This window comes from Centrocercus urophasianus, unplaced genomic scaffold (assembly GCF_019232065.1).
Source record: "Centrocercus urophasianus isolate 14NV4802_14NV808 unplaced genomic scaffold, USGS_Curo_1.0 seq_33, whole genome shotgun sequence".
Taxonomy (NCBI): Eukaryota; Metazoa; Chordata; class Aves; order Galliformes; family Phasianidae; genus Centrocercus; species Centrocercus urophasianus.
In genome coordinates, this window is record NW_024884900.1 from 6,976,412 (window position 1) to 6,990,277 (window position 13,866).

General features: G+C 44.5%; 1 protein-coding gene across 1 annotated transcript in view; it reads right to left on the minus strand.

Annotated features, from left to right (window-relative positions):
• MYBBP1A (MYB binding protein 1a) overlaps window positions 1–13,866 on the minus strand; it is a 49,766-nt gene that overhangs the window by 19,906 nt on the left and 15,994 nt on the right. Inside the window, exons 21-23 of the mRNA XM_042830164.1 lie at window positions 12,891–13,002; window positions 10,590–10,721; window positions 9,301–9,369 (exon numbers count right to left, since the gene is read on the minus strand). Coding sequence (XP_042686098.1) covers window positions 9,301–9,369; window positions 10,590–10,721; window positions 12,891–13,002 — 313 coding nt within the window. The remainder of the gene's footprint in view (window positions 1–9,300; window positions 9,370–10,589; window positions 10,722–12,890; window positions 13,003–13,866) is intronic.

Below are 13,866 nucleotides of genomic sequence, written 5' to 3' on the forward strand. Positions count from 1 at the left end.
AAAAAAAAAAAAAATTTAGGATAATATCCTATTATCCTAAATTCATGAAAAGTAAAAAGATGCCATAATTAAGTAAGCTGCATGAGAACACAAGATAAATGAGCAGCAGAATGCTGATTAGCATCCACAAGCACTGAGGTTTTCTTGCTCTTTTTGCAACGCTCAATGACAGGATCTGTGACTTCATTGAGCAATATTGGTACCATAGGATGTACTGAGAGAAAGGAACAGCAATGGATCCTGTGCAGTCCAATAATCTAAGCATCTCCCTTCCCACAATTCAAAAATAAAAAGTAAAAAATACATGTAATAATAATTTAATAATCAGGAAATAAATGTATTGCCCTCTCCACTCCTAAATACACTTTTCTCCCAATTTAAGAGCAAAATCACAATTAAAAAAAATAATAATAACTTGGTTCCTAGAATGGCTGTGTTCATTTTGGAGCATTTCCATTCTGCTTCCACAAGCTCTTGGCTCCACACAGCCAGCAACACAGCAACACATGCCCTTTGATAAAGAAATGAAAGCAAAGATTCTCACAGAGCCACTATGAGGCTCAATAAAAACCAGTGCTATGGTTCACAATATCCCTTGCAAAATCATTGTTCTGGACACTGTCTTCTTCCTTGATCCTGGCTGTCCTCCCCAACACTTCCATCCAAGGGAAAGGAGAAACCCCTGCTTTCTATAGGAGCTCAGAAGTGCACCACTGTCACTGAAGACTGCCCAGGTTGGCACTTAATTTTGCACTGCAGGAGTCTTAATCTTTGTCCACCTGGCAACAAAGCACCCAACCCTACTGTGTTTTTCCAAACCATTATCCAATAGCCCACTGAGAATACAGCAGTGAAGATATTCCAAAACTTCAACAAATCAAGACTCCAGCTTGAGCTTAAACATTTTGCATCATGAACACAACTCCAGCCCACAGGATGGGTATGACCACCAGCTTCATCAGAACCAAAGACATTTCTTCCCTGTTTCTGTTACTGAATAGTTATTAAATACCTGGCAATGCCCCTCTTAGCAAACTCTTCCCATTTGCTCTGCACTAGTGTCTATTCATCACCTTGTTGGAGGGACTATGTTTGTCAGGCTGAGCACAAAGCACTTCTGCATGGTTTACTCTCACATGCACATCTTTTAAGAAACTATCAACTCCCCAAGTGTCTGATGGCAGGTTTAGTTAGTGGGCCAGGAAATCTCTCTGTCCTGGAAAATCACTGCAGATCTAACTCAGTAGTCCATCCAAGTCACAGGGCTGTCAATGCTGCCCATCAGTCCCAACCTTGGCAGCTTCACCATGTCTGCAGTCCCAACTAAACTATGTGTGGCCTGATCATTTTCTGATCTCTTCCTAGCAACTTACTGGAAGTATATTTCCTCTGTTCCTTGGGATTGGCTCCATGATCATCAATACCATCAGCTGAACAGCGGTGAGTAAAATACGCAGGCTATATCCTCAGAATCACAATAAGGAGGTAAGCAGGAGCTTCTTGCTGTTTGCCCTGCACTCAGTGTGATGGAAGATAAAGACTTGGACGCTAAGAGAGCAGGAAGAAATGAACAAATATCAACAGTGGACAGCACACCTGATGTCCCAAGGAGACACTGTGACTCGGTGACAAGGTCCTGTCCAAATGCAACACAACATGGGCACACAAAGTTCTCACCATGGGATTTCAAGCACTCAGCCTAAATGCAGTCAGGAGGACCTGAAACATTTAAACTGCTCTTTTAAAATGTTCAACCATCTCATACAAATTAGAGGAAAGGGAGAGAGAAACATGGCTTATAAAGCCACTAATTGCTACATTTTACTATGGCATCAGACACATTTCCAAAGAACATCTAAGACTATTTATAGATGCTGTCAACATACCCCAAGGCCAGTTTCTCTGAGCTCTCCCAAAGCAGGAGATTCTCTCAAAAATGAAATGCTGGTATACAACAATCCACATCCACATCATCCTAAAGGTTTAAGGACTAAAAATCTTGGTAGGAAAATGTAAAGCACTCTGGCCCTGACCCAGCAAAGCACTTAAACATTCAACTGTTCCTCCCTGGACTTCAGAAGGACAGTTTACATACCTAGTCAGTACATGTCATGGAGCTTTGCTGGCCCACCATCAGACAGCTCAGAAAGAGACCACCCCTGCTTCAACTTTACCTTGCAAAACAGAGGATCTCCTTGACCATCTCCTTACATCAAACAAAAACAGGAACATGAGCAAGACGCTGACTGGAGCCAAAGCACGTCAGTTTGACACACATTTTCCAGCTGCAAATTACTTCTCTTACAAAAAGGTCATTAAAGAAGCAGTGTATACTAGGCAGAGGAAGACAACGGCTGCTGTAATAGTGTACGGCATAAGAAGTTATCACTGCCTATAGGTAGTTTAGCCCCCTGAATCTCACCTCAATGTGACCCCAAGACGAGCCCCCTTACCAAGCACACAGCACAGGGGATGGGACTGCTTTGAGAATCATAGAATGGCCTGGGTTGAAAAGGAGCACAGTGCTCATCCAGTTCCAACCCTCTGCTATGTGCAGGGTCGCCAACCACCAAACCAGGCTGCCCAGAGCCACATCCAGCCTGGCCTTGAATGCCTCCAGGGATGGGGCATCCACAGCCTCCTTGGGCAGCCTGTTCCAGTGCCTCACCACCTTCTATCTCTACCTCCCCATTATGGCCCTTACTCAGCTTGAATCAGCAGCGGTTCTCACTTCTGTTGTAAAGGAGGTAGAGAGTGCTGGTACCGAGCTGGGGAGGTTTATTTTGCTTCGTTATTAGCAATAGCATATGCAAAATATTCCGTAACAAATCTTTGCTGTACCACCTGCTGGGCACTACCCGTGAGCACGCAGGCAAGGCGCAGCGCGTTCATGCAGCGATCCGTTCTTTTATCACAGCACAAGGAATGCTTCCACACACACACGCAGAGGGGTGCTGGCTTCTGACGCTTCACAGTGCTTTTACTGTTCTTGCTGTATTAAAGTTTAATTACTTTTTAACTTAGATATTTATACAGAACATAAAGTGTTCAGAAGGATAACTGCCATCAGCCAAGACCTCCTTGGCAGGACTTTGAGATCATATTTTACTCTTCTGGTGATGGCAGCTCTGGCACAGAATTGCTTCACTTCTGAGAATTATGTCTATGTATGTTTGATCCCTTTGGGGAGACTGCCAAAGCACCAAGATTAATTAGCAACTTACCCAAAATACATTCCCCATTAGACAGATCTTAAAGGGTTCCTTGTCACAGCCTGCTTTATAAAAACACATTTTGAAATATTAATGAATCCGTATCACAACAGATGACATTTTGAACTCTATCTCAGTACCCATTCTCATCTCCACACTCACTAAAATGACAGTTATTAGTTTTGTGACAGCTCTGCACTTACATCAGCTTTGCAAAGCTCTGGCCAGATCACAGAAGAGAAACTTGCCTGATGGACAAATACAGCATCATTATGTTCCCAGCTACTGCAACATCCTCAATCAATATAGCTCTAAAAGTAAATAATATGACAGGCATTTATTCAAACTTATGCGTGACCACAATGCAAAAATAATTACAAAGGCTTTTAGTAATTGTTTTGAAACATATACTCCCTTTCCCAAGGAACACAGCAAGGGACAGGTACCAATTCGTCTGCCTAAACCCTAAGAAAATGTTACAGATGCAGGCAGGTCTAAATGAAAAGAGGCACAACCTTTCACTCCTGGTAGCAGAAGATGTTTCACCCATCCTTCTTAATTCCCAAACTGGTTGTGATCATATTAATTTTCATCGGCCATTGAAGCTGAGACGTGGAGCTTGTGCTGAGCTACTTGCTCTTAAGAGTCCTTCGCGCAGCAGCTGATACACAAAGCCACTAAATATAATTAAACACAACAACTGAAGAGCCAACCCTTAAAGGAAGGTTTCCCTACAGAGATTACCACCAGTTTAAATACCAATAAGACACCTCAGCTCTCTGCCCAAGACCAATGTTCTATTTTAACTTGGTTGAGGAGCAGCAGGGAGGTGTGCGTGTCCTTGCAAAGTGCTGTCAGTATTTCAACGGACTGCAATGAGAGAACACCCCCAGAGTGCAGCAGCTATCTAACACAGAAAGATCCACAGAGATGCTGTCAAGGAGCCCAGAACTCTATAAAATAGAACCATAACGATGACAGTGTGCTGTGAGCAGAGCAGGACGTCTCATGGTGAATCTACTGGGTTCAGACTCAGAAAATCACACTACATTTCAAGTAGTTATGATCCCCTAAGGAGAAAAGGAATAGGCTTTCCTACCTCAGTGGGCAGTAAAGGCTCTGTTGGGAGCAGTGCTTTCCACAGCAGCGTGCTGGTGGTGAACAAGTACTTTTTCAGGGAAAATCATGCTTGCTCCAGGCTTCCAGACATGCTGTGCTGCCCAGCTCAGAGCTGGCACTTGCAGTATGTGCTCTCCTGCAGAAGCCTCCAGCAGCAGTAAGCCTGGGGACCGCAGCACAACCTGCTGCATGTTTTCCTTCCTCACCTGACCTTCAGACCAACAGAGTACAGTAATAGTCAAGAAGCATTAGTTCACCCACTCACCCACTTCTCTGGCAGTACCAGCACGTATGAAACTGGAGGGGGGCACAATAATTAAAATGCACTGCCAAGGGGTTTGAAACAGCATCAGAGGGACGCCTCAAGAACCCTCCTCAGTTACAGAACCAGATGTTACTGTAGCTATGCTCCACATACTGATGCTACTTAAAATAAACCAGGAAGACATTCCTCACCTAAGGCTCAGGAGGGTTCTGGTATGCAGCTGAGTCATGCAATAATCATTAAAATCAACACAACTTCATCTCTGGTTTACACTCTATCAGCACAAGCCAAAAAATATGCCTCTGTACATACCTAAAAAGCAACACTGCACCCACTGAAACAAAGCACAAAGCAGTAATTTGGAGGTCAAGGTCTTCTGGAAACAATGGCAGAAATAAGAAAGAAATGCATTAAGAAAGGAGGAAGTAATGCACTTTTTTTTTTCCCCCCACAAAGAACTTGGGAGAATGTGTTCAGTGCTTGAGGAAGACACGAGATGGACAGCAACAGCTCAGCCACCAAAGCAGCACAAGCCTCTCCCACCTGTTAGCACTGCACACGTTTTGCTTGGCTGACTGCAATGCACTGCACTGCCGACAGATCAGCTGTGCCAGGAGCTTAACAAAACTCATCAGCACCAGATCAGCTCAAAGGTGTAACACAAACTCTGCTTCTGATGACTTGTCCTTTTCCCATACTAGTCTTATCACTGAATGAAAATATCCCTAGATGCCATTTGTATCTAAGCTATTTAGAGGGCATGTGTGTATGCAGACATACATGCAGGTAAGGGATTCTAGAAACGTCAGCTGCATTTAATCAGATGATGCTTATACTTAAGTAAGAGAAAGCTATGAAACCTGCCTGCATGCAGAAAGATTGTGACATGTACACTGCTATCATCATCCTACCAGCAGGGACATTGCTGCTGCTCAAGTATATGGTACTAATTAGTGAGACTGATCTTCTGAACCTCAGTCCTCAGAACTGCACCCAACAGGCTGGATTGGACTACCCCAAAATGCTTTAACACCTTCTTTAGGTGTTCTTTAACACCTTCCTTCTTCATTTCTTTAATACAAAGCATTTTTTGCACACACTGAAGGTCTCCTTGAAATGCTTCACGGTGACTGCTTAAAATCTAGTTCTTTCATACAATTTCTATTCACTCTTTTTCTACAGTAGACAACAGTGAAACAACACATCCCTGATGTGCAGCAGGCCTTACTCTGAGATGGTGCAGCTTAAAGTTATAGGTTGGTTTCACTTCAACATGGGAAAACAAACATCAACACAAGCATAGGAAAAGGTCCAGACTGCTGCTGTAGTGTTAAAATAAACACAGCGAAACCCACAAGATTTCCCAGTTAAATAAATGAATGACATCCAAACTCGTGCATTCATCTCTGAAAAGCCTGAAGCATTTTAACTTGCACACAGGCACCTTTGGGACAGCAGCCCTTCTTCAGCTCCACACTTAAAGAAATGAAGAATTTTAAAAAGCAGACAAGCCAGCAGGTAACACTGAGCAGCCACAGCAGCAGCTGCCAGAGCCAATGTGCCTCATGGTGTCCTGCAGCCAGCATGGAGGTGAGAGGTCCGGCTCAGATGCAAGAACTGCCTGAAACAAGCTCATGGTGCACATCTGCAGCCACACAGATATCCACCTCGGGTCTCTCTATGTGTGGGTTTAAACAGGACCCAAAGGAATTCGGGGTGAGATGAAATCCCCTTCTCAGACAACCAAGGCCCACTCCTCCCAACCACAAACAACATCAATGTCTCCAGTTCTTTTCCAGGAAAGCTGCTGTACTGGCGTCTCTTGCAGGCATCCCCACTTCAGGGATAACATCACAGAACAGAACTTGGCTACACACACAAGCTTCAGTTTCAAGCTCAGTCTCAGTTGGACCACTGCAAATTTACTATTCCATTTTAAAACTTGTTATACAGGTTGAGCTTACTGCTGGAAAAGCCAACCTACCTACCCAGCCACTGCGAGCCAGCCTTACAACTGTCTTAAGAGCCCTCAGCCCCCAGACTGCTGCTTGTTTCATCTCACAAATCACTTCACCATGGAGGTGAAAAACCTTACAGCTGCTTTAGGCACGTAGGAATGGTGGCAAAAGAAGGATGACACTGTCAGACATAATACCTAAAATACTTCTTTTAAATCTTCGGTTTTTTTCCTGCTAAGCTTTGCACTGAGATGAGCCATGCAGCTCCCAAACAGCACTTACCTCCTGTCTGCTAAGTATCAGCACTCAGCCATTACAGACACAGCACTGCTCCATGTTCTCTGGGTTTCAGAGGCAGACAGAACGCTCACAAAGGTTACATCAAAGCAAGAGCCAGTTGTCCAGATCATCAGCTACAGTCAGCAGTCCTCATCCCAGGAAAGGTAAGTTTTCACTCAAATCATTCTCAGTACAACCTTGTGATCTGACGGCATAAATGCTACTCTCCCAAATTCAGCTTTTCAGGGTGATGGAATAAGGTGATGTAAGAAGGAACACTCCTCCCTTACATCCTCCCCATTAACGCCTTTTACTTTCACTCAAAACTACCTAAAAACTCAGCCCAAAGACTTCTTCTACCCCCTTGGGAAGAGCCTCTCCCAGGCCAGCTGAGAGCAGCCAGAAGTCCTGCTGGGCCAGAGCCCCAGGGTTCATTTTTGACAAGACCCCCCACCTTCCCAGACACAGCATGGCCCTGAGACTCCCTGCCAAAGGGATCTGCTGAGCTAAGAAATCATCTCTCAGTGGGATAAGCTGTTCATAGATACTGCAGACACAGCCAGAACAATCAGCACTATTATAACTGGAGTGTTAGGAAAGGAATCATGCCTCACATCTCTGGCACTATGTTAGTTTATTGATTAGAGACCATATTCACTGCTACGCTTAGCTCTGGAGCATTGGGGCTGGCCCAAGTCAGGGCATCTGGAATGGACTGCCCAGGGGAGATGGTGGAGTCACCGATCCTGGGGGTGTTCAAGGAAAGGCTGGATGTTGTGTTGAGGGACATGGTTTAGTGGGAGCTATTGGGAATAGGTGAACGGTTGGACTGGGTGATCTTTTAGGTCTTTTCCAACCTTGGTGATTCTATGATTCTATGATTCTATCAGAAGACCTTTGTTGTCTCTGAGACTCTGAGACAGGACAGCCCTTTTGGTAGGTGAGCCCAAAGGCTGCCAGGAGCTGCTCAGCCTGCAGAGAAGTTGTGTCCCTGCTTTACTGACAACATCACCTTGCCACATACGCCCACCTAGCTTTTCCCCTTTGTTATCCCATCAGCCATCACCAAAGCACTGAGAATAAAGAATCTCCATTGAGAATCAGTGGGAAAAATTTCACTGAAAACCTGGCAAATTCGACATTTGATGAGGTGAAAACAGAGCTGAAAATGAAGCAGTCTGCGAAAAGGTGAAGCTGCAACTCCAAATGCCAAAGTATGTATTTGCATAGCTTACTCTCCACGTTGCCTTTGTTTTAACAGCAGTGTACGTGTGTTCTCTATTTACTCTCCCACACACAGCACACTGCACGTCCTCCCCTTTTCCCACCCACAGATAAACTGGCTCTGCAAACAAAACATGTTCAGATAACTGTGGAGGCCCTGAAAAAAGGACAGTGCTACTCCCCCTGGGGAAGCAAAGATACCCATGCAAATCAAGTTGTCTGCATGGGATGTTGTTCTGGTCTCCTGAGGATAGGATCAAGTACACACCTTATAATTAATTTAGCTGTCACGTGTGTAACACATCCTTACTCCTACACACTGAGAGACTACTAATAGCTTAATTCTCTTCTGTTGTTGTTGTTTTTAAATCACAGCCATTCCTGTTGGGTAAAGCAGCCTTAAAGTAAACACATACCTAGACTTTCACGTTCCTTCCAGTGATCAGAAACAACAAAACAGCTATTTATGAATCAGAAAGGTCAATGCACTTCTGCAGGGGACAGATGCACGTTACAGCCAGAGGGTGGGAAAGTTTGAGACACAGTGCTACTGGCCTAAAGGGGTTTTGGTTATTAACTGTGTGGAAGATACCCCCATTGCAGTTCACACTGCAGTGCAAACCCAGCCAGACCTCATTCCCCACTCACGTAACAGTAAGCTGTACAGTCATCCTGCAGTGTTTTATCAATAAGGTTCCACTAATTTTACATTAGCTTACACATGTGCAATCAACCATCAAAATCAGATCTATAATACAAGTGGTTTCAAAGCAGAAAGAGAAGCACGTGGCCTGGAAATCATAGAATCACACAATGGTTTGGGCTGTAAATGCAGGACTGCTGGCAATGTGTAGAACAAGACTCAGAAAGCTAACCTGGAGTTACCATTGGGAGGCAAGGATTATAACAGGCTGTGTTACACAGGAACATCTCACCAGTAAGAAAGAAAGTAACCAAGAAGTAAGTGACTGAAGCCAAGATCTATGGCAAACAGCCCTCAACCCTGGAGGTGGCAGCTCCTAAAGGAAACACTACCAAAGAAACTCTGTGACTGTGATACATCAGCCACTTCCACAACTTCAGACACACACCTGAAGCAGCAAGGCAGTATCTGCCAATTCTCCAAATTGGGCAGCCCTAAAGGCAGCAATAAGCATATTAAGCACCATCTGAATTGCCGTGCTGAAGTGACTTCTCTGATTGACTGTTTAATACAGCTTTGTTTGTTTGCTTTCCTTCTTACCTGCTGATGTTCCCTGGCTCCTGCTGTGATAGACTTCACAAGGATGTCTATTAATGGCTTGCACATGATCTGTAACAATAAGAGATCGAGTCTTTCTTTATCTTATTATCTTGGGCAAGAAGAAAATTCCGCAAGAAAGATCTCCAGAGATCAGCAACATCTTATTTGAAAATCAACAACTTTGTTCACAGCAGCCCTGTAAAATTTTGATCACAACAAAATCAGCAGCAAAACTTTTTACTTGGAAAGGATCAGGAAAATGCCTGATTCTTGATTTAAGTCTCTACCCCCCTGATATTTTCTGTAGGCAGTTCATTTCATGCAGAGGAAGAGCTTCACAGGCAAAGGAAAACATGCTGAGTTAGACTAGAGAAAGTTAGAGCTGGGAAAAGGTCCCATTCCATGCACTAAAGGGCCAGAAACAGCTGTCAGGAGGACAGCATCTCTGGAGATATATTATCTTAAAATCACACCCTGCAACAATTCATGGTCAAAACAACATTTCCAGGGCAGGGTTTCATGTCAGCAAAGCCTGCTGAATCTCTTTTCTGGCCTAATTCAACAATTTCTAGTTTCTATACAAAATCCTTCCAACTCCACGGGGAGAAAGAATCCAGACACAAGAAATGAGAAAGCATGTGGATTGCAAATACCTTACTGGCAGATTTCCAATGCCATCTATCAGGCACTGGAAGAAACAGAAACAGCAATCTGCTGTAAAGTTCACTAAAACCTTGTGCAGGTGGTCATTTCATCCACACCACCTAAAGCAGCTTCCATAAGGGGGCAAGAAGACTACTGAAAGAACAGATAGCTCTAGCAAGTGGGTAAAACCCAGCTTTAAAAAAGCCAGTATCCACGTAAATCATTGCTTTCGTTTTATAAAAGGGATGAGCTTAAAGATTTAAAAAGTCATTTCTGCAAGGAACAGCTGTATGGAATCCACGAGCTCTAGAAACATGGACAGGAGCTGTTTAAACAAGCTGGCCCCTTCTGCCTTTGTGCAAGCACTGCTTATCCACGTGGTCTTGAATACTGGCAGAAAATTAGATCTTCTCTTTAATGAGCAGCCTTTTATTCCCCTACATTCTCCATGCTGTATCCCAATCCGCAGCACTGGTATCAAAACACACACTATTCAGAGTTGAAAAAGGTGAAAATCTGAGGAAGCCCTGCAACAATTTTAACAGCCCACAACAAACTGGAAAAGTTTCTCTCCTTTCTCCAGACTTACAGCTGTATTTTGGAGCCATGAAAAGGAAGTGCCCCATACAGGCAGCAGCACTTACCGGGAAGCGGGTGAAGAGATCGAGAAACATGGAGCTTGTGAGGGCACTGTTTCGTTTGCTCAAGAATTGTGTCAGTGCTTGCTGATATATCAAAGTCACTCTCTCCACATCCAAGCAGCCTGTGCTCAAAAGCTACAGGGAAAAAGCAGAACAAAAATTTTCCCCTGAAACAAGAGTGATTCATTGCTATTCAATTCATATCAACCATTGCACGCTGATTTTTCCAATAGCTCAGTGCTCCTAGTTTATCTGAAACAGGCCTATGGAATAGAACATATTGCCAAGAAGAAACAACAAAGCAGGTCCCAAGTTCCAATAGCAGTATGGCCATGTTAGTGAAGTGTAGCACGGCTTCCTAATAAGATTAATTATACTAGATGCAGTGTGGTTTCATGCAAGGGCTGTATTGCTGGGGTTGTGGCAAGTATGTATAGCTCACATTAGGTTCACAGACAATCCTGCAGCAGCTGTGCTGTACACATGAGTTCTCAGCTGTACAGCCATCTGAAGCTGTAGATGCAGGTCAATATACCATGTAGCAGCTCTGCCCAGGATTTGTCAGTGCCCAGCAGACAAGCCCTGGTGCCAATCAGGGAACCACCAATTCCAGACACGTGTAATGCTCTAATATCTCCCTCTGGTGGGGAAAAAGAAAGCCAGACAGGCAGCAGGAAAATGAGACCTGCAGAAGCAACATGGATCTAAACGAACATGCATGCAGGCGAACAAGGAGGGCAGCACCACATCCTGACATTCCTGACTGTTCTCACACTGCCCAGGAGGCACAATTCTCAGGGAAAGAAAGGGGATCAAAGCTGGGATCTTCACAACAGTACAGAGGCCCTACTGCTACTGCAGCTGAACACAAGCAAGACCAAACAAGGCAAGATGGCTCTGAAGTGCCTATGCTTGGTAATTATTTGATGTACATAACTGTAGAGGAGAAAACGGATCCTTTCCCACACAGATATTGTTATCAAACATTTCTTTTGCACTAACAGTCTTTTCCATCAATGTGACCACTGCATCATATGGTCTGCTCTAGTTCCACTTTGCTGATTACTGAAAAGCTCCAGAATGTCCTCACAAAGCACTGCTCATTGGAAACACACCACACTTGTTTGAGACCTTCCTGGCCTCAAAACAACATCAGCACCAGTAGAATCACACAGACCAAACTGTGTCAGTTCTCTAAAACCAGCAACTCACTTTAACTGCTGGCTGTGCTCTTGGCACAGCAAGACTACAGCTCTGTTCCTCATAGGAATAATAGTCTTTGCTATGAAGCTGCACAAGGATGCAGCATGTCTCACCCTAGCCTCACCATCAAGTATGTTGTTTATGTTTCCCATAGATCTCCTCCTTTGTTTTTCTTTCCAGGAAGGCCAGCACAGAACAAGAGCTGCTTGGATTAGCAGTCTTGGTTTCTCACAAAGCCTTAGAAACATTGACTGCCTTTTCAGCCACTAATAATATCTCATTGTCTGTAATTTCCAGACCCTCCCTTGACATAAGCTAGTCCTGTTTGTATTCCTCCCACACTAACGTTAACAAAATTAAGGCTCTAATTCCTGCACACAATTTGAGAGATCCAGAGGCAAGTGCAGGCTAGCTGGAAAAACCTTCCTAATTTCTAGTGGGGGTGACTGCAAGGGGCTGCCCAATATACAGGGCCACCAAATTCAGAGACCTGTAACATTCAGCAGATTTTCAGCAAAAATGAGTAAAATTTCAGTAGGTGAAAGTGAAACAGACAGTAAAGCTCCTCAGCTGATACACTCACAAAGCAGAACCAGGTGAAGAGCCTTCCAGCAACCAACTACCACCAAAATCAGGGTTGCTCTACTCTTTTTTCACTTAAACTACTCAGCCCAAATCTCAGGGAGAGAGGAGTTCACCCTCATCCACCACAGTCCTATGCACCCCTGCTCCTCAGCACCCTCCCAAAAAAGAACTCAGACTGCAAAGAGGTTAATACAAAAAAAAAAAAAACAAAAACAAAACCCAGCACATCAGACAGAATAGCAATAAATACACATCAAGCATTTTGGGTAATTAACATGGATCCAGTGTCCATCAGCAGCCCCTGGTGGCCACGGGCAAACAGGAACTGCAAAGACAGGAGGGTGAGACAGAATGGAATGGAGAACATGACATTTTATGGCATGGAAAAGGAATCATACAGACAGCTATCTGCAGACAGCAGAAACAGTGAGACTGAATAAGCAATGTCCTCTCAGCAAAATGAGGTAATGCAAGTTTACTGGTAAAAACATTGCCTTGACAGCAGGCTGCTCTTACCTGACAAGCCTGTGGGATGGTGTTTGTCTGCTTCTTTGACAGAGGGACAGGAGGAGCTGGTGATTTATCTGACACATTTCCTCTCAACACTTTGAGCAGGTATAAGGAGGCACTTAAAAGAAATGAAAAAGAGGACAATAGCAGTTACCAGTGTCACTGCACAGCCACCTGAGGGCAGAGGGCAAGTGATGCAGGCAGCTTGCTCTCTACCAACAGAGGATTAGAGGCTGACAGGGTCCCTTCTCCTAATTTAACACACTCTTGGCAGATTTAAAGAAAATCTTAGGAGGCTGCATCATTTCACTGTCTGTCACCACAATCACAAATATCTCCACTACCAGCTTGGTTTCCTCAAGCTCATGCTGCATGCTGCCAGTTTTGACTAGCGCTTCTGTATTTGCTCAGGCTTCCAGAGCCCAGTCAGCACCACAGTGCAGCCCTCTGAGCCCAGGCTGCTCTGTGCCTGGAAAGCTCAGGCAGATCATCAGAAAGGGCATGCAGAAAGCCTGCACTTCTAGAGAATGTGCATCAAGTGTGCAGGCACACAACAGCTCTGCTCAGCACTAGCTCTGGCAGAAGCTGGCAGGGAGCCATGCAGCACACAGCCAGGACGTACCATGGCTCCTGCACAGCCACAGGCTGCAGGGCCAACACTGTCCCAGGGCACTGGGTGAACCATGCAACGTGGCACCCACACACACAGTTGTGTACTGAGTGTGAAAGTCTCCCTGAATTTACCTGCAAGCTACAAGAAAGCCTACAAGTGAGAACCATTACACCAGGAAACAGCAAGATTACTTATAATTCCTAGCAGATACACATCTGGCTTATCCTAATTCACTGCATTCAGTGGCAAAGGAGATACTGGTATGTACAGACAGAAGCCAGCATCATTACAATCCTCAGTGAGCTATCATGGAGACAGGAAACCACAGTATTTACAGAATCATCATTGCAGACAGACCATAAATTAAAC